The 22,344-nt window shown below is 35.3% G+C and overlaps 1 protein-coding gene across 1 annotated transcript in view; it reads left to right on the top strand.

Annotated features, from left to right (window-relative positions):
- GBE1 (1,4-alpha-glucan branching enzyme 1) overlaps window positions 1-22,344 on the top strand; it is a gene marked incomplete at both ends in the record, with an annotated part of 293,082 nt that overhangs the window by 94,358 nt on the left and 176,380 nt on the right. The window contains one exon of the mRNA XM_079705465.1: window positions 15,715-15,830. Within this exon, the coding sequence (XP_079561591.1) occupies window positions 15,715-15,830 (116 nt within the window). The remainder of the gene's footprint in view (window positions 1-15,714; window positions 15,831-22,344) is intronic.

The raw sequence follows: 22,344 nt of genomic DNA on the forward strand, positions 1-22,344 counted from the left end.
AATCAATAGAATTAGAAATGAAAAAGGAGAAGTAACAACTGACACTGCAGAAATACAAAAGACCATGAGAGATTACTACAAGCAACTCTATGCCAATAAAATGGACAACCTGGAAGAAATGAACAAATTCTTAGAAATGCACAACCTGCCAAGACTGACTCAGGAAGAAATAGAAAATACTAATAGACCAATCACAAGCACTGAAATTGAAACTGTGATTAAAAATCTTCCAACAAACAAAAGCCTTGGACCAGATGGCTTCACAGGCGAATTTTATCAAACATTTAGAGAAGAGCTAACACCTATCCTTCTCAAACTCTTCCAAAATATAGCAGAGGGAGGAGCACTCCGAAACTCATTCTACGAGGCCCCCATCACCTTGATACCAAAACCAGGCAAGCATGTCACAAAGAAAGAAAACTACAGGCCAATATCACTGATGAACATAGATGCAAAAATCCTCAACAAAGTACTAGCAAACAGAATCCAACAGCACATTAAAAAGATCATACACCATGATCAAGTGGGGTTTATTCCAGGAATGCAAGGATTCTTCAATATACGCAAATCCATCAATGTGATACACCATTTTAACAAACTGAAGGAGAAAAACCATATGATAATCTCAATAGATGCAGAGAAAGCTTTCTACAAAATTCAACACCGATTTATGATAAAAACCCTGCAGAAAGTAGGCATAGAGGGAACTTTCCTCAACATAATAAAGGCTATATATGACAAACCCACAGCCAACATCGTCCTCAATGGTGAAAAACTGAAACCATTTCCACTAAGATCAGGAGCAAGACAAGGCTGCCCACTCTCACCCCTCTTATTCAACTTAGTTTTGGAAGTTTTAGCCACAGCAATCAGAGAAGAAAAGGAAATAAAAGGAATCCAAATTGGAAAAGAAGAAGTAAAGCTGCCACTGTTTGCAGATGACATGATACTATACATAGAGAATCCTAAAAATGCTACCAGAAAACTACTAGAGGTAATCAATGAATTTGGTAAAGTAGCAGGATACAAAATTAATGGACAGAAATCTCTGGCATTCCTGTACACTAACGATGAAAAATCTGAAAGTGAAATCAAGAAAACACTCCCATTTACCACTGCAACAAAAAGAATAAAATATCTAGGAATAAACCTACCTAAGGAGACAAAAGACCTGTATGCAGAAAATTATAAGACACTGATGAAAGAAATTAAAGATGATGCAAATAGATGGAGAGATATACCATGCTCCTGGATTGGAAGAATCAATATTGTGAAAATGACTCTACTACCCAAAGCAATCTACAGATTCAATGCAATCCCTATCAAACTACCACTGGCATTTTTCACAGAACTAGAACAAAAAATTTCACAATTTGTATGGAAACACAAAAGACCCCGAATAGCCAAAGCAATCTTGAGAACGAAAAACGGAACTGGAGGAATCAGGCTCCCTGACTTCAGACTATACTACAAAGCTACAGTAATTAAGACAGTGTGGTACTGGCACAAAAACAGAAAGATAGATCAATGGAACAGGATAGGAAGCCCAGAGATAAACCCACGCACATATGGTCAACTTATCTTTGATAAAGGAGGCAGGAATGTACAGTGGAGAAAGGACAGCCTCTTCAATAAGTTGTGCTGGGAAAAGTGGACAGGGACATGTAAAAGTGTGAGATTAGATCATTCCCTAACACCATACACAAAAATAAGCTCAAAATGGATTAAAGACCTAAATGTAAGGCCAGAAGCTATCAAACTCTTAGAGGAAAACATAGGCAGAACACTCTATGACATAAATCACAGCAAGATCCCTTTGGGCCCACCTCCTAGAGAAATGGAAATAAAAACAAAAATAAACAAATGGGACCTAATGAAACTTGAAAGCTTTTTCACAGCAAAGGAAACCATAAACAAGACCAAAAGACAACCCTCAGAATGGGAGAAAATATTTGCAAATGAAGCAACTGACAAAGGATTAATCTCCCAAATTTATAAGCAGCTCATGCAGCTCAATAGCAAAAAAACAAACAACCCAATCCAAAAATGGGCAGAAGACTTAACTAGACATTTCTCCAAAGAAGATATACAGACTGCCAACAAACACATGAAAGAATGCTCAACATCATTAATCATTAGAGAAATGCAAATAAAAACTACAATGAGATATCATCTCACACCAGTCAGAATGGCCATCATCAAGAAATCTAGAAACAATAAATGCTGGAGAGGATGTGGAGAAAAGGGAACACTCTTGCACTGCTGGTGGGAATGTGAATTGGTACAGCCACTATGGAGAACAGTATGGAGGTTCCTTAAGAAACTACAAATAGAACTACCATATTACCCAGCAATCCCACTACTAGGCGTATACCCTGAGAAAACCATAATTCAAAAAGAGACACGTACCAAAATGTTCTTTGCAGCTCTATTCACAATAGCCCGGAGCTGGAAACAACCTAAATGTCCATCATTGGATGAATGGATAAAGAAGATGTGGCACATATATACAATGGAATATTACTCAGCCATAAAAAGAAACGAAACTGAGCTATTTGTAATGAGGTGGATAGACCTAGAATCTGTCATACAGAGTGAACTAAGTCAGAAAGAGAAAGACAAATACCATATGCTAACACATATATATGGAATTTAAGGGAAAAAAATGTCATGAAGAACGTAGGGGTAAAACAGGAATAAAGACACAGACCTACTTGAGAATGGACTTGAGGATATGGGGAGGGGGAAGGGTAAGCTGTGACAAAGCGAGAGAGGCATGGACATATATACAGTACCAAACGTAATGTAGGTAGTTAGTGGGAAGCAGCCGCATAGCACAGGGAGATCAGCTCGGTGCTTTGTGACCACCTGGAGGGGTGGGATAGGGAGGGTGGGAGGGAGGGAGACGCCAGAGGGAAGGGATGTGGGAATAGATGTATATGTTTGACTGATTCACTTTGTTATAAAGCAGAAACTAATAAAAAAGAAAGTAGCAGCTTTCAAATGTGCAATACATTATTTTTAACTACAAAAAAAAAAAAAAAAAAAGATTGCTGTAGCAGCATTTCCCTATTCTCGACTCCATGATACCAGTTATTCCAGACTGAATGTGACCTCTAGGTCCATCCATGATGCTTTCTGACGTGTCTATGGTCATTGATATCTATTCTAGATCCCTTGCTCTAAGCTCTCCAACCTCTCTCTTCCTGAAAGTTTCATCTCCTTTGAACATTAGCCTTCTACCACACTCGCCCTGTAAATCTGCAGTGTTGCTTGCATCAAATTGTGTAATTTCTCTGTTCATGCACAGCTTCTAGCCACCATGAGGAAAATCACACAGCCATATGAACTGCTGCTTCTGTGGGTTCATGGCCATTAACACTCTACAGAAATCACTTGCACATCCCCAGTCATGTCTTTCTTACATCTTCCACCGTAGCTACTTCAGTTTCACCACTCCCTGCATAATCCCTTATTTCACTGTCTCCTCATTTTCCATTAGTATAATACTTGCTCTTACTTTTCAGAGAAGATAGAAGACAGCAGAAAGGAATATTTCAACTTCCAAACCATTTCTCTAAAAATACCTCTGTATCTATATTCATCCTTCCCACATGCTTTCAAAAGTTAGTAGAAGAAATTGATGTCACGAATATATGCATTGAATCATTTTCTCTTCTCTTCCTTAACATGGTAAATCTCTCTATTTACCTCTTTCTCCTGTCAGGCTCTCCCTTTGCTGCTTCCTTTTTCTCTGTATATAAAGTTGCTCACTCCTTTCCTTCCTTAAATAAATTGGAAAACTAAAGAAGATCCCTCCCTTAATTTGCTGTCAGATTTCTAGAATGATATTGTAGATTATTGGTTACTAAACCTGTGTGTTCATAGCACAAAATTAGGAAGCTTTATAAAAGTACAGATCTACTCCTGGATCTGATTCAAGGACCTGGGGTGGAGTCTATTGACTTCTAACTTTTAAAAGCGGCCATGTTGGGGAACTACTGTTGTAAATTAATATGTACTGACAGGAGTAATGCTGATCATATAGTATGTAGAAAAGAAAACAAAACTGTAAGTTTTAAAATTTATATGTATTTACATACTTTTGTATATAATTTACATTATGGAAATGCACATGTCTGTGCATATAAATACCTATATAGTAAAAAAATGAGAAATATTAAAGTAAGGTGTTAGTGTAGAGGAGGTTGGGTTTATGAGTGCTTCAGTATCTTTTTTATTTATGTTTTTTGGTTTTTATTCTTCAGAGAGTACACTTTTCTTTTGTGGTAAGAAAAAAATATGGTAGAGAAGTAATAGAAATAATAATAATAGAAATAATTGTACACTCAGTCACATGTGTTCTCCCATTAAATATCCCATCCTCTCAATTTAGGTATCTTTTCCTTACTTGACTTTTCTGCAGTAATAGATGGTGTTGACCATTTACAGTTCCTGTAAATTCTCTTTTCTCCTACTTCCGTATTCCCTATCCTTTTTCAGTAACCACCCAAGTAACCACTGTCTGTCACCCCTAATAACTAAAACACTGCTTCTTATCAATTTTAACTCTGAAATACCTTTCAAGTGCATTCCCTTTTTTTCCTCCCCATCTTCACTGAGTGGTTTAAGAGAACCAGCCGAGATGGGTATAACTGACACCGAAGGTGGAGTGACCAAGAGTTTCAAGTGTCACTGAAAGCTCATATAAGTTGAAGTCTGAAAAGAACAATTGGGATTGGAAAGTTGGAGGTCACTGGTGACCTTTGCCAGAGTATTTCAGAAATATTTTAGGGAATGAAGAGATATAAGAAAGTGGAGATAGGAGTCAAGCAATTGGGCTGTCAGTGGCAGGAGAACCAAAGGATGAATTGGACCAAAGGAGAGGTTTTCTTCATTGTCATTGATGTTACTTCAGAATTAGCAAATACATCACTTCATCATATTTGGATGCTGAGAGTAAAGAGCCTGAAGAGAGAGAATGTTTGAAAACCTCAGAGTGTGAGAAAATAATTGAAAACAGACAAAAAGAAAGAACAAAATCAAGAAATTAGCTTTGAACAAGAAAAAAACAAAACACCTTTTCCTCACAGGATGGTCCATAGCTACGGCTGCTGCCATCAGTGTCACCAAATCATCCTATTTTTTGTTATGTTAATGACTTTCATTAGTTCTTCTATCATAATAAAACCCTCCCTTCCTATATCATTAGTTTTGAGACAGCCTCTGCTCAAACCTTTTTTTTTCTTCCTTCGTAAGGGAGTGGATTGTATGATAGTTTTAGATTTCTGTTCCTCATGGGTCTCTTTCAGAGTCCAAGGTAAATTCTAACATTAGCAGCAGCAGTTCGGTTGGTAATCACTCACAAAACTACTAAAAATCTGGGCTCCAGAAGGAGAAGATATACATTTTTCTTTGCTTAAAAGCCTATTTTTCCCCCAGCTTCTAATATGGTCAAGTTGTTCTACTTTTTCAAAGCCTTGAAACAATTAATTATTTTCTCTTCAAAGAAGTCTTCAACTATCCACCTAGACTCTTTAGTCTACTTATTGACCAAGCTATCTTTTCAGTATTAAATTTTTATATGTGTCTCCCTTTGTGGTCTTTCCCTTTACAATATCTCTGATAGAATCTGATTTTAGTCTAGCACAAAAGCTCAATAGAAATGAACAGATAACGGCTACCTGACCTTTAAAATACTTTTATTTTTTAACAGCTTTATTGACATACAATTCACATACCATACAACTAACCTACTTAAAGTGTACAATTTCATGGTTTTTAGTATATTAAAACAGAGTTCTACAACCATAACCACAATGAATTTTAGAGTATTTTCATTATCTCAAAGGAACCCTGTACCCTTCAGCTATCATCTCACAATCTTCCCATCCCTCCCCTAGGCTTAGGCAACCACTTACTCTGTCTCTATAAATTTTCTTATCCTGGATTTTTCATGTAAATGGAATCAGATAATATGTGGTCTTTTGTGACTGGCTTTTTTCACTTAGCATAATGTTTTCAAGCTACCATCTTATAGCATGTATCAGTACTTCATTCACTGTTATAGCCAAATAATATTGCATTGTATGGATATGCATCATTTTGTATATTCATTTGTTAGTTGATGGGCATTTGTGTGGTTTTCACCTTTTGACTATCATAAGTAATGCTGCTATGAACATTCATATACAAGTTTTTGTGTGGACATATGTTTTCATTTCTTTAGGGTTTATAACTAGGAGTGGGATTGCTGGGTCAAAATTGTAACTCTGGCATTTTGGGGAACTCCCAGACTGTTTTCCAAGGTGTCAGCACTGTTTTATATTGAGTTGTATAGTTTTAGCTCTTACATTTAAGTACTTGATCCATTTGAGTTAGTTTTGTATATGGTTTAAGATAGGAGTCCAAATATATCTTTTTGTGTGTGGAGATCTAGTTGTCCTAGCACTATTTGTTGAAAAGACTATTTTTCCCCCATTGAATGGTCTTGGTCACCCTTGTTGAAAATCAATTGACACTGACACATGGGTTTACTTCTGTTACATTGCTAGCCATGTTAGAAAAGATTATTTTACTTTCAATGAAATATTTTCATAAGGCTATAGGGTTAGCAGAGAGATCTATATAATTGCTTTCCTGATTACTATAGGCCCCTCCCATGCCCTCACAACAGGGACTGGTTCAAGTGGAACATCTTAAGATGAAAGATTGTGTTTTAGGGTGTAGAGAAGAGTCCTAAAGTCAAATAAAATTTATGACTTCGGGGGAGTCATAAATAGATTAAATTGAAGTCAATAGTGATATAATGGATAAACTGGAGTATGTGCTGTAAGAGTCCTCCAACTAAGCTCCAGATGTTTGCTGACATGGAGGGATACAGTTCAATGTACTAGCCAGTTAAAACATAATTGAGAACCCTTCCTGGCACATGGGATGCCTTCCTCTGATGATTGACCATATTGCATTAGTACCTCTCTCCCATTCTTTCCCCTTCCTATTTTGTCCTGTTCTGCATTCTTTCTAAGCACATAATGTACCTCTTCTTGGCTTTAACCATTAGTTTCTCTCTGCTTTACTGTCACTGAAAGATTATAAAATAAAAGGAGTCAAATCCAGACCAAAAACAAACCAGATAAAATGGCACAGTGATCAGTAATATAAGTCACAGCAGTGATAAATGCTTTTATCCTTAAGTCCCAAATAACATTTACTCTTGGTCAAGTGTAGATGGCAAGAATTGTTAGAAATTGAATAAATTTTCAGAACCAATCATCATGATATAATTTAACATATTCTTAACTTGTCGTGGATGAAGTAAACTAAAATTAAATGGAGAATTAAAAAAAAAGAAATGACATATTTTAAGCATCTATGGAAGATCTGCAAAGGTAGATCATACACTGGAGCACTTTTTATAACTGAGTTCTGAGTGGTAGGCTCTGAGAGGGAGAGAAAGAGGTGAGGATGAGGGTTTAGGTAGGTAGGGGCACTTCAAGCAAAGAAGCTTTGCTTTTTTACATGTTTTGTATAGTTTCTGTTCTGGAGTCCTTCATAAAATCTATTTAGGGATAATTGAATGGTTTATACTGCTAAAAATAAAAAGATTGGTAAATAAATAACTGGATTGGTTACCACTGTATTAGACCATAAAGGACACCACATTATTATATTCAGTTCAATAAAACTAGAACTAAATGAAAAAGTTTAAAATAAAATACCCACTACTCAATTTCTCCCAAATAAAAATAGGATTAAAGAGAATATAAGAAGTTATCATTATAACCTGCTTTGAAAAGAAATGAAAACACTGTGTATCAAAGCTATCTGTTACAGCTAGGACAATAAGGAGAGGAAACTTTTCTCATGCTGGTTCCGAATCTGATCCACAGAACACAGAAAATTATTTGAATGTCTGTTTTCTAAATTCTTCCAAGTGTAGTACATACAGGTACTATTCTAAGATGCATTGAAGAGAAGTTAATTTATTGCATACAATGGATCCATAGGGCACTAGAACTTAATTCTCTTAGCGAACCCTGGTTGAACAAGGCAGGTATGCATTGTTATTAAAAGGATAATCTCCAGTGTTGATGAGGATATGGATAGTTGACAATTCTCATATGCTGCTGGTGGGAGTATGAACTGCAACTGCTTGTCCAGAAAGCAGTTTGTTAATCTGTGTTTAAAACTGTAAATAAATTAATATCTTACACTCTTTGGCTGATAAGATCACTTTTTACAATTGATAACAAGGAAAGAGATTTGGACAAGTATTTGTTCACAGAGACCTCATAACATAGTTTTTACAATTTTGTTATGGAAATTTCCTATTATACGGAAAAGTAGATGAGCTTTGTCTTAGTCTGTTCAGGGTGCTATAACAAAAAACTACAGGCTGGGTGTCTTATAAACAAAATAAATTGATTTCTCACAGTTCTGGAGACTGGGAAGTCCAAGATCAAAGTGCCAGCAGATTCAGTATCTGATGAGGGCTCTCTTCCTGATTCATGGACTGCAGTCCTTTCTTTGTGAAATCCTCACCTGGTGGAATGCAGGAGTGATCTCTCTGGGATTTCTTTTATAAAGACACTAACCCCATTCATGATGATTCTACCCTCATAACCTAACTACCTCCCAAAGTCCCCATCTGCAAATTCCATCACACAGGTTCAGTTTGTTTCCATTTTAAGAGACTTTTTTTTTCTTATTTTCCCCTCTTTTTGACATTTAATTTTCTAATTTTATGAATTGTTTACCTGGTCTTATAGTCAACATAAAGCAAGGTACAGGGCTTCCCTGGTGGCGCAGTGGTTGAGAGTCAGCCTGCCGATGCAGGGAACACGAGTTCATGCCCCGGTCCGGGAAGATCCCACATGCCGCGGAGCGGCTGGCCCCATGCACCATGGCCGCTGAGCCTGCGCGTCCGGAGCCTGTGCTCCGCAACGGGAGAGGCCACAACAGTGAGAGGCCCGCGTACCGCAAAAAAAAAAATAAATAAATAAAAAATAAAGCAAGGTACAATCCTACAAAACTAATCTGTGTTTTCCCTCTTCATATACATAATCATTTCTCTTCACTTTTTGGGTTCTATTTTCATGCTTTTTGAAATCATAGGTGACTACATACAGTCATCCTTCAGTCTTTGGTGGATTGGTTCTGGGACCTCCCCCACCTGCAAATACCAAAATCTGAGGATGCTCAAGTCCCTTATATAAAATGATGTAGTATTGCATATAACTTACGCACATCCTCGTGTATTCTTTAAATCATCTCTAGATTACTTATAATACTTAATACCATGTAAATGCTATGTAAATAGTTGTAAATACAAAGTAAATGCTATGTAAATATTTGGCAGTACATAGTAAAGTCAAGTTTTGCTTTTTGGAACTTTCTGGAATTTTCCCCCCAATATTTTTGATTCGTGTTTGGTTGAATCTGTGGATATGGAACTCTCTGATATGGAGGGCCAACTGTATATTCATTTACCACCCCCTTTCTTTCATAAAAGTATCATAATATAGATACTATTCCTATAATAAAGACACATAGTTAATTCTATTTAAAGTCACTTTTGCCACACTTTTTTTTTTGGTCACGGAGAACGTTTCTTCTATGCATGCCTTTAAGAAGTTTCTGAGTGAAACTCTAGGTTATTTAATTTGTTTCCTAATTTCCAGAAAGCTGCATATCATAGGACTGAGCATATTGTTCTTTAAAACTATATTAGCACCCCATTGGTTCTGAAGTTAGTGGCATTCTGACATACTCTAGATTTTGTTCTTGAAAACCACAGCTCTCCTAAACTAATGTATTTTAAGAGCAGTTTTCCCTAAGAAGTAATGCTGGAGGTCATAAGGTTATTTCCAGGGTACTATCTTCCAGCAGAAATTTGATGATTCTCAAGTAACCTTCTGAGGAGAAGAATTATCTGGAGGGGAAAAAGAGAAGGTTATCAAAAAGCACAGGGTTATATGTCAGGACTGCTGTTCTCCACCTCCAAAAATTGTGTGGTCCTTCCATAATTCTGGTTAAGGGCAATGCCATAGGAGGTTCCTGTTCTGGATCTTATGACTTCTTGGAAACAGACTGGATGCTTCCTTGACATGAGAGAAGTCCCAAAACTTCCATCATGACCAGCCAACTTTGCATTATAAATCTATGTAAACTCTGAATGATATGAAGCTTGAAACAAGTAAACAACATTGTATGATGAGGTAGGGTGTTTACTTGTTTTAAGGAGGTGATATTCCAAATATTTAATAACATGATGTAAGGGATATCGACTCAGATAGGAGGTGACTGACATCTGCCATATAGGCCAGTACTGGTCTTGTATTAGATCTGATATTAGATCTGCCACATCCAACAGGGACCTTACTTCACTAGCTCAGTGAAGCCTGCTTATGGCAGAGGTTGACCCAAGTACGGACCACATTTTTCAGCACATTGGCATCTTCATCAAAGGTGTGGGTCTACATAGTAAGTTGGGACCATTTCAACCATGCGTAAGGAATATATATATTAAGCTCAGAAACTCTACAGAAGTGAGGTGGCTAAGTCCTGATGAAGAGAATTACTTTACTGTGCATTAAAGAGTTTGGGAATATTTGAAGGAGGCTGACATTTAAGAATTTTATGTGAGGATTTACATTAGAAAAAGAAAGGTTGTTGGGCTTGAGATAATACAGAGTCTGTGTGCCTGATGCAGTGACCTTAGTTAACGTTTGATCACCTGTGCCGAATGTGTGTTTGCAGTTCATGTTAAACTGTGCATCACACATCGTTTCTTTTCCATATCTCGATTTAAATTTGTCTGCTGGTTTTGAGTCTATGGAAAAATAGAATCTTTTGCATTATAAAATATGATGATGAATTTCAGCCTGTTAGTAATAAAATACTTATTTAAATGTTTGCTTTTAAACTGTGTCAGGTTATTCAAACTTGATAATCATCGAAAGTCTTAGAAAATGTTTTAATAAAATAATTTATGCAAGCAGGAAACATGTTCTTAAAACACCAAGACTAAAATAAAAAGCACACATTGCTTTAGGGGTACCTCATCCTTAAGCCTAGCAGTGTCTAGGTTATGGCAGGAAATGACACACAGAAAGGAAGTTGAGTTAAAATGTTAACATTTAAAAATTTTAATGTTACTTTTCTAGGTAGAAGCCTTCTAATTTATATCCATTTTCTGATCAAAGTGGCCTGTACTTTTTAACCATGCAATCTATTGGTGAGAATATTATAAGAAACATTTTCTGTAGACAGCTATAGCAGTATATTGAATATTGGTCTTAATATATGTTATCTTTTAATGTTCAAATTGTAAATTTTTGTTTCCTCACACTGACACATTCAGATTCCTTAATATCTCAGGTCTGTTCTGTAATCTTCATCTCACTGGTCATCCTTCTAGGCTCTACAACCCTAGTGAATCCCAAATTCTAAATCCTAAATTTCATGTGAGTAATATTTGCCTTGAGGGATTATTAGTGATAATTTCTATTTCAGAATTTCCTTGAGCTACTGACTTGGAACATTATTTGGTAATCTATAAATCTAATCTAATCTAGAACATCACTCACAAAGCTATGAGCAGAGAACACCTGAAGTAGCCGTCGAGGCAGGAAGTTGATTCTCAACATGGTCCCTCAGCGAGCATCATCAACATCACATAGGGACTCAGACATGCAGATTATTAGGCCATATTTCAGATATATTGAATCAAAAACCTCTGAGGGTGGAGCCCAACAGTCTGTTTTAATCAGCCCAATCTGCTTTAACAAGTGATTCTGATGTGAACTAAAGCTTGAGAATCACTGAACTACAGAACTCCCAATAAGTAGTTCTGTGTGTGATAGAGAAACAAATAATTGTCACAGGTGGTGATAGGATATTTTTGGTCCTGTCCTGAGGCCTACATAGAGATACAAACTATTTGCATTAAGTACTTAATTAAAATTAATTCTATCTTGTAGATTCAGGATATAAAGTCATGGAGGATTAAAATGAAAAATGAGTAATCTGGCTCTAAAAGTATGCACTTTAGATATATCTAATATGCCTTAGAACCATTTATCATTATTAATATTACTTTACTTTCAGTTATTTTCAGGAATAAAGTCTCATGACACTTAAGACTTAAATTCCCTGGCTTCCCTGGTGGCGCAGTGGTTGAGAGTCCGCCTGCCGATGCAGGGGACATGGGTTCGTGCCCCGGTCCCGGGAAGATCCCACATGCCATGGAGTGGCTGGGCCCGTGAGCCATGGCCGCTGAGCCTGTGCGTCCGGAGCCTGTGCTCCTCAATGGGAGAGGCCACAACAGTGAGAGGCCCGTGTACCACAAAAAAAAAAAAAAAAAAAAAAAAAAAAAAAATTGCCCCAAAATATATCTTTGATCTCTTATTATTTTGCCTTCTGTGTTTTTCTAAAAAAAATTCCATTTAAAAACAAAACATTCACTTTTGTTTAATATTTTTACACCAATCATTGGATGTTTAATTTTTATTTACTTATTTTTAATTGTGTACTTCCACGATTAGTTCCCACAGTCATACCTAAATACCTTAATGGTAGTTCCTTCTTTCTTAACTAAGGACTTAATGTTAAGTTTATGAGAACAGATCCAAATCCAATGATTTTTCTGACTATTCTGTTCCTGGACCTTAGATATCTGTATCCTATAGAATAAAGCTCATCTTATTAGCTATTTTTAGAAAAAAATTTTAGGGATAAACTGGTTTTATTAGAATAAAGTCTTTCATATGCCTGCAGTACAGTAGAAGTGGTTAGTTTGGTTGGTGCCCATCTTTCAAATGGAAAGAAGCAATAGTATTTAATAAAGTGGTAAGAGTAAGGAAAATTCAGGGCTGAACACTGATTGGAGAAGGAATCAAGGAGATAAAAGACTGGTGGTGGTGTGGCTGAAGAGGGATTTATGTGGGAGACAGCTGTCCAATGCAAAAATCTCAAGTTGTTTCATGTATGTACGCCCCTTGCAAACCTTCCCCTCTCTCTCCCTTATGAAACCTTTAGTATATTCTACATTGCTTATGATGGTTGGTAGATGGATTTTCTTTGGGAGCATATGTGAAGATGTTCCAAATTTTTCTTTGAAGATTGGAACTCAGCAAGAAAAATGTACGTGTAGTAGAAGTTAACACCAGGATTTCCATGAAGAGGAGGTGTGCTAATGAAATGAAGCTCTTGAAAATGATAGAAAAAACATTTTTTACAGTGTAGGATTAGAAATAATCAGCATGTATGTTAGTGTCTCTAAGACACTATGAAAGGAGAAATGTGATTCAGTAAAAATATTTTTCTTTATACAAATATTAAAATATTACCTGTTTAAACAGATCTTAAAACTCAAGTGACTGCAAGCTGAAGAACTATTTCAGCGGATATTCAAAAACTAATATTCAAAACCACATTTATTTTTACATTATTGAAAACAGCTTTTAAGTAAATCTGCGTAAGAAAATTTCCCATATAATTGAAGTTTCACTTTCATAGTAACAGTCTTATTTATAGTTGAATGTTTAGAGGACCCTATATTATATATTTTACCGTTTGTTTTGGTGTACTGTTACTCAGTTTAACCTTTTCTGGATGAAATCTGAATGTCATTCTGAACCCTAATTTTCAGTTTGGCATAGAGCAGGGCCTACATTAACCACTCAGTACATATTTAATGAATGAATGAATGAATGAATGAACTAATGAATTCTACCCTTTATTTTCAAATCTAACTAACCAGGAAAAGATCTGCCACTTGTCTTAATTTTATTAATTGTCTTAAATGATTAGCTTAAAAAGAAATTCAGTAAATGTATAAAGTGTTACACTACCTAGATCCTCATATTCAAGCTTTTTTCCTTCTCTCTAATTATGCCCTAAATTCTTTACTTTGGTAAAGGAATGTCACATCATAAACAGGTGAGATATATTTGATGTTTTACGGGCAGGAGAATATAGTAACACGGAGCTTGTTGAGCTGTTCCTGAAGATAAAATCGCCTTTAGATATTTTCAGATTGTCTTCTGATGGGGAGTAGAAAAATGTTTAGCAGGACCTTTATTTACATGTTGTTTCTTACCCCCACTCTACCCGTAACAGTCAGACTGGCTGAGAGTGAAAAACCTTAAGGCTAATGTGGTGAAAGTATTGGTGTCTAAAAGAAGAAATCATAGCATAAAACAAGCTTCTTGGTGTTTTTCTTATCTCCTTAATTGAGAACCTAATTTCATAGCACTATAGTGCATAGCATCACAGGGGCTTAAATTTTTTTTAAACAGAGAAATATTTTAGGCATAAACAAATAGGGGAAAATGTAATAAGCATCTCTGTGTACACCACCTACCTTAAAAAATAAAACATTACAGATATTATTAAAACTTCCTGTGTTCCCTTTCCTCTACCCAGTGGAAATCACAATAGAATTTGATGTTTGTCATTCTTATTTTTCTTTTGATATTTTTACTACATATGTATGTATCAATGTTATATAATACTATTTTGCATATTTTTTGAACTTTACATTAATGGTATTTCTATACACCTTTAAAGTGAACTTTAATGTTTTACCTATTCCTATATATTGAATATTTAATCCAGTCAGTTTATAGTATTATATAACATCCTGTTTAATTACACCATGATGTATTTACCCATTTTGTGGCTGATTTAACTTTCAATGGCTTCCATTTTTTGCTATTGCAAGCAATTCTTCAGTGAACATCTTTGAATATTTTCTTGTGATCATTTGTGAGAATTTCCCTAGGGTATTACCTAGGAGTAGGATTGTTAGACCCCAGAGTTAACATAGCTTCAACTTTGCTATGTAATGCCAAATTGTTTTACCACTTTGTACCCTCTCCTGCAGTGTTATTTTGTATCCTTGCTGACTACTTGATATTTTCAAACTTTTAATTTTTGCTAATCCAGTGGGTGGGAAGTGACATCTCACTGTTGTTTTAATCTGTGTTTCCTTAATTATGAGTGAGCTTGAGCATCATTATGTATGTTTACTGACCATTCATATGTCCTCCCCTGAATATCTTTGTTGATTTTTCTATTGGTCTTTTTTTTTTCTCATTGATTTATAAATCTTGATATATTTTGGATGCTCTTTCTTGGTATGTTCATTACAAATGTATTCTCCCAGTTGGTAGCTTGTCTTGTCATTCTGTCTATCTATCTATCTATGTATGAAGATATGTCTATAATTTTTGTAGTCAAATTTATCAGGCTTTTCCTTAAGGTTTTGTATGTACGTGTATGTACGTGTATGATTTTAATAATTTTTCACCATTTTTTTTCTAACATAACATGTATTTTATCTAGTTGCCTAGAATGTGTTTCTATTTTTTTCATATTATCTCCCTTTGTTGATGGTGTTTCTTAAAAAAGGACCCATCATTCTATTTATTGATAGAAGTAATAGAGTTGAAAGTACAATGGAAAATGTGTTTGTAATCTTTAAAGTTTGCAAAAGGCAAACTTTCAAATATGTTTTTAAAAAAATAAGTTAAGCATAACCTGCTTTTTCTAAATGACTTGTAAAGTATTTTGTTTAGTACCTTAGAAAACAATGTTTTTTAGGCAATTTGATTCTGTATAGGTAGGCAGTATATTATACTTTGATTGAAATTTATTGAGTATTAGTCCTATAATGCTATTGTTAATTGATCATCTTTATTTTTTCAGATGATTGGAATCCATTTGCATACCCATATAAAAAAGTGGATTTTGGAAAATGGGAGCTGTATATCCCACCAAAGCAGAATAGATCTGTCCTAGTACCTCATGGATCCAAATTAAAGGTACTTTCCTCCCTCTTGTTTTCATTTGAACTTACTATTTTCTTTTTGTCCTGTTTGAAAAGTTTGATTTAAACTATTAAAATGTAAACTGATGCATGATAATTATGGGAGAAACAGTGTAAATTTTTAAATAGAGGAAAATTTAAGAGAAGTTATCACAAATTGAAATGTGTTAGACTGGAATTGTTTGGTTGGTAAGGTACTGAACTTAACTAGTTGTATTATTATCAACTTTGGAAACGTTATAGAAGGATCACTGAATAAATGCAAAAGTTTAGTCTGGAAAACAGAAAGTTTGATTAAAAAAAAAAAATGAAACCTGTCTTCAAGTCGGCCAGGCAGAGAATTTTTACCTGTAGAGACAGACTTGGTATAATTGACTTTGTGATGAGCCACATAAATGTGGGAGGCTGTATTGGAGACCCATGCCTTTTGGGGATATGATTTTCTTGATCTCTTTCTGCTCTTTGACATCAGGGCTGTTGCTTCTCCTGTTCTCCTTGGATTAGCCTAGGGGCCTGCCTGTCCTCTACTTCCCCTCTGCTTTGGCTGACCATGCAGCTCTGCATTTATGGTGTGCAGAGCCAACACAGCTGCCCTCCTCTGTCTCCTCAAGGGAGGCTTGAAGGATGTGTCCCAAAGTCTGGATTACCTATCACAGATTTGATTACATGAGAGGCAATCTAAATCCTTTAACATTTACTTGATTTTAGCCCATGATCATATAATTATATAATATTTCCATGTCCCTTGTATCTCTTTCCCTTCCTTGGATGTGTGATAGCATTTATAGCGTTTTTCATGATAGATTCTGTAACTGAATTATATTTTTATTGGCATTTGTTATTTAACAATATTAGCCAGAGCTACTTAAAGTATATTTAAACTAAAAAATGTGTTGTATGTTTGTTTTGCAGTTTTTTACAAATAATGAAATTATAAGTGTTCCTGAAAATACTGAAATATTGCCACACAAAGTTACCAGAAGAGCATATTGTCTGGAATAAAGAGACATTTTTATATGGGATAGCAGCCAAGGTTCTCCTAAATCTGAAGTGAAAAGGAGAAAAAGTAGCTACAGTATACAATAAGAGGGATTTAAATTTAATATATATAATTCCTTTTCCAAGTCAGTATAAGCTTCATGAGAGCAGGGGCCTTTGCTGTTCTGTTTGCTAATACTGTATGTTTTCAGTTCTTAGAAGAGTGCCTGGCACAGAGTAGGCAATCAAAAAACGTTTATTGACTGTTAAAGCCATTTTTAGGCCCAATCTTTGAAGGAATAAACCATAGAGCTTGATTTTTCTATGGTCTGTAAGTCCTGATTTTAGGAAACTGTGAAGCAAGGCTACTATTATAGTACTGATTTCATTGTTGCTTTAGGTCTTTTGGCCATTTGTTTTGTTATATTTTGTTTTTAAGAATTGAAATTTCCAGTTTTTTAAAGTGCTGCAGAAATTTTTTTGTCTTCTTAAATTAGAAAATTTTATGGGCTCCATTACCTACTCTTTGCATTAAATGGCAGGTGAATTAATTAATTTTTTACAGTTTTTAAAATTGAAGTATAGTTGATTTACAATATTATATTAGTTTCAGGTGTACAACATAGTGATTCAGTATTTTTATAGATTATATTCCATTTAAGTTTATTACAAAACAATGGTTATATTTCCTTGTGCTATGGAATATATCCGTGTTGCTTATCTATTTTATAAGTAGTATTTTGTATCTCTTAATCCCATACTTCTATTTTCCCCCTCCCTCCTATCCTCTCCCTACTGGTAACCACTAGTTTGTTCTCTATATCCACGAGTCTCTTTCTGTTTTGTTACATACAGTGAATGAATTAATTTGCATGTGTTGTTTTTATACATTGGGAAAAAATGATTACTAGGAATGAATGCTTATTAATATATACAGTTAATAATTATAGGCATTTGCCTCTCCCACCCAACTCTAAAACTTTTATATTTTCTCCTATGGTCTGAATGTTTGTGTCCTCCCCCCAAATCATATGTTGAGATACTAATTCCTGATGTGATGGTACTAGTACATAGGGCTTTGAGAGGTGCATAAATCATGAGCGTATAGCCCTTCAAATAGGATTAGTGGCTTTAAAAAGAAACTCCAGGGAGAACCCTAGCCCCTTTCACCCCATGAAGATACAACAAGAACTCTACAACCTGGAGAAGAGCCCACACCAGAGCATGCTGGCAGCTGATCTTGAACTTCCAACTTCCAGAACTGTGAGAAATCAATTTCTGTTGTTTGTAAGCCACTCAGTCCCTGATATTTTGTTATAGCAGCCCAAATGGACTAAGGTGCTTTAAACACTATGCTATGTACTATACTATGCTTTTTTTCATAAATTCATTTGACCTGGATGAAATAAAATAATAACAAAAAATTTTTTAAAGCATCTTTTACCTTTTTACTTAAAAAAATCTATATCTAAAGTAAACATTCAAAAAATATCAATCAACTGTTGTGTAATCTTTCTTCATTATTATTCTCTAAAGATTTCAGTGAGGATAAATTTACTGGAAATTTAGGCCCAAAGTATCACTCATAGTGTTTAGGTGTTTCAAATTTTGAGGAAATATTTACATGCTATTATAATGTTAATATGGTGATATAATTAGTTTTTCACTTATGGGAAATGATTTATCAGATTTTCTTTGGGGGGGCTGGGGTTAAATTCTCTATTAAAAATCAACTAACTTAAAGTTTTTGGCCTTCAATCTGAAATTGTCCCTAGGTAGTCTACCTTGGTAATTAAAAATCTTGTCTTAAATTGAACTTGAAAATTTATTTCACTCCACAAGGGGTTGACCTTTATAACTCACCTGTGGATGTTTTTCTTACGAATTATCTGGTAACCATTCTCAAAAAAGAATATTACCTACCATTGAAATAATAGCTTTATTTTCTTTGCAAAATACCTGGTCTTTTCAATTGAACATTTTGGAAGAAGATACCCCATTGCTTATATGGTCACGTAAATGTCTCTTTTCTATGTTTTTAAGTGAGTTTACCAAACAAAATATTTAAAAAGTAAAGTAATAAGGTGAGGAGGTCAGTGAAAGACCCCACATCAGGAAAAGTGAGAGGTTGGGGAAAGTGAACTTGAAAGGTGGGTTGGGGGCAAACTGAAGAATTCCTTTCTTTTCTTCTGATTTCCATTTTCTTCTTTTTTTAAAAAATCATTCCTATTAATATCCATATGACTAGCAATGGAAATTAAAATTGTCTTCTTTTAAGTGTTTAGGATGTTTATGTACTTTAACTTCTCCTTGCCAAATCAGTAACAAAATGGACTAGGATAAAGGTTTTTTGATACCAGACTTTTAACCTTTTTGAAGGATCATGTGTTAATCATCTAGAGCTACGATAACAAAATACCATACTGTGGGTGGCTTAAACGACAGAAATTTAATTTCTCACAGTTCTGGAGGCTGGAAGTCTGAGATCAGCCAGCATGGTTGAGTTCCGGTGAGTTCTTTTCCTCGCTTACAGATGGCACTCACATGGCACTAATCCTATCATCAGGCCCCATGCTCATGACCTCATTTAAACCTAGTTATCTCCCAAATGTCCTGTCTCCAACTACCATCACAGTGGGGTTAGGGCTTCAACGTATGAACTTGGTGGGGGGCACAGTTTGGTTCAGAGCAGATCATATTGCTTTCTGAATTATATTTAGATGTTATACAATTGATTGGTAGAAAAGGGTCACGGAACTTAATCCCTACATTTGCAGTTTTCTCAGATGAGACACATGAAAGAAATTAGAGATTATTTTACATTCATATTTAATTTAATCCTCATGGTAACACTGTGAGATAAAATACTGTTATTATATATTCATTTCATAGACGAGTACACTGACGTTTAGAGAGGTTAAGTAGATGGTATTGCCTGGACTTGAATTCAGGCTTGTCTAATAGCAAAGTCCATGGTCCTAACCATTGTGTTACACTGCTGGTCAAGCTAAGGGTTCACAGAGAGGAAAAGGAAAAAAAATCGTGATACAGAGGAAGTAGAACTTGAGCCTTGTCTCAGGTCTAACAAGTTATTTTATACCATAATTGCTTTTGCTTTTTTGTGTGGGGACTATTGTCTCCATTTTTCAGGGTGCTGAGTATTGAAGTGACCTTCCCTGAGAATAGAAAGGAGATAGAAAGTTTGTGGAAAGAGTTTGCATTTTAGAGAATAAGAGATCAGATTGATTACATAAAGTGAAACTAGTTATTGAGAGCTAGAATGAGATTGCTAGGCAGAAGGATGCCATTGGGCAGGGATGTGGCATGTTGAAAAATTAGTATCTACATATTTGCTTAAGAAGGTTAATCTCATAAGCACTTTATCCTTTATTTCTGGACTATTTTATTGTGTCATTTCTTCATCTATTTCCTTCTCTCCACATTTTTTATTAACTGTTTTAGGATATTCTAGTATTTGGATATTGAATCTCCTAGATTTTCTTATCTTTTTGTCAAGTTCCCCATCATTTTGACTTTCTGTTCCATTTTGAGAAGTTATCTTCCAACTGCATTATTTTAGTAATCACATTAAAAACATTTCTAATAACATGCCTGTGTTGTCTGCCTTTTGTGTAGATTCTGTCATTGTTAAATATTCAAAGATAGTTTTATCTTTTTGAAAGTATTATAGATGTTTTATTTTTTCCCCAAGTTTTCTTCTTGTTCCCCCACCTGCTCACTGTTTCTTTCAGATTTTCTTTTCCTGTTTTTTTTTTTGTTTGGTTTTTTTTTTTTTTTTTTTAGTCCCTTGTCTTTTGTGTTGCAGGCTGTCTTGAAATGCCTGGTGATCCATGGTAATATAATCATATTTTAGAATGAGTTAGGAAAAGACAATTGAAAATTCTGTTTCTGGTGTGCTTTGTTCCTGGTGATCTTCACTGTTGGGTAGTCGGAAAGTGAGACAGCCTTTATATTGATGGAAAGAAGTGAAAGTTTTTCTCTGGGGTCATTTAGTTTTTCCAGAGGTGAATCTTCCAGTCTCTTACAAAGTGTGGGTGGAAAGGGTATGGAGTGGAGGAAGTTTTATGTGGCTACTGGCATCCATGCATAAGGACAGGGAAAGTAGATAAGGGTCCCAGCTTTCAGTAAGACTGAATCCCCCTATTTTTAACCATATGATTCACATCTGCCATTTGCTATGCTCATTGTCTCTGAACTTGGAGCCTTCCTAGTTCAGTGTTTTTCAGAGAGTGAACCTCTGATCTCCCATTTGAGGGCTGAGAGGTGGCATTTTGTAGGAATACATGTTTATCTGTATGGGTTAGGGAAAGGCTCTGCTGAAGAGCCTACAGTGCCCTTGTTTAACACTGCATCTTACCTTCTGCCATAGTACTAGAAGTCTCCAGATGCCGAGTTTCCTAGGGCTTCTGTGAAGCAAACTGACCAGCTCTCTTCAGGTTCTTCCTCTGCAATAGCAGATTTTAATTTTTTCCTGTCTACTTAGTTCCTTACCACTCCAACTACTTTCTAAGTTCCAGAAATTTGCTGAAATTTCTGTTCTCTTGTTGCCTCCTTTTCTGTCTTTCTCTGTTAATACTTTTTGTATTCCTTTGCTGTTAGTTATTTTAACAGAAGTTTGGTAGGTTTGTTATTTTGATTATACTTCTTAAACCCCCGTATTTAAAAGAAAGAAGAAAAAAATACATCTACCGGATAGAAGAATATTTTATAATTCTGGGGCCTCGGTTGAGTATTACATTCTTATCGTATGCCATGATTATAAAATTTTGGTCAGACTGATTATTTCTAGCTTGTGGTGTCTTTACATATTATTATATGTGATAAAGATTTTCTTCTCTATGACCCACAGAAAATCCTTTACTCACTTCATTTGTTACCTGGTTCAACTTAATCAACCTTTAAGACCCTGAAACATCTAATTGTGGGAGAATGTGTAGGCAGAATTAGATGCACTTTCCTTTATCGCAGAGCTTATAATTCTGTGTTTGCAAAATACACCAGGAATGTTAATGAACCTAAATAACATACTAGGAAATGGTCTTCCTCTGTAGAGGAGATCATTTTTCTTTTGTTTTTTTTCTGAAGCTCTCTAGAATGTTGGCAGGAAACACAAAATAAATCTGTAAATTTCCAAAGCAGTCTTTCTAGCAATATTTAGCATAACTCTGTTTGCCTAGAGGGTGGGTGAGGTAGAAAGTGTGAGTGTTTCCTTCTATTTTGAGCGTGCTCCACATTAATTTATCAGATTTTACTCTTTTTCTTTCTTAATATCTTAGTTAGCACATATTTAGTTTTATATTTTCTGCACTCGACGTATTGCACTGTTTTCCCTGGATGTATGTGAAGAAATAAAAGACAAAATGCCTGCACTTTGAATTTATTGTCCATTTGGAGAAAACTCACCATAAACAAATGAGTCACTTGAGCATTCTGTGGCTGGTAAGGGAGTAGAAGAAGAAGCTTATTTTTTTTTTGAGAGGTTTATAACAGGAAAGTAAGAATAAGTAAAT

This window comes from Hyperoodon ampullatus, assembly GCF_949752795.1.
Source record: "Hyperoodon ampullatus genome assembly, chromosome: 5".
In the NCBI taxonomy this organism is placed as follows: Eukaryota; Metazoa; Chordata; class Mammalia; order Artiodactyla; family Ziphiidae; genus Hyperoodon; species Hyperoodon ampullatus.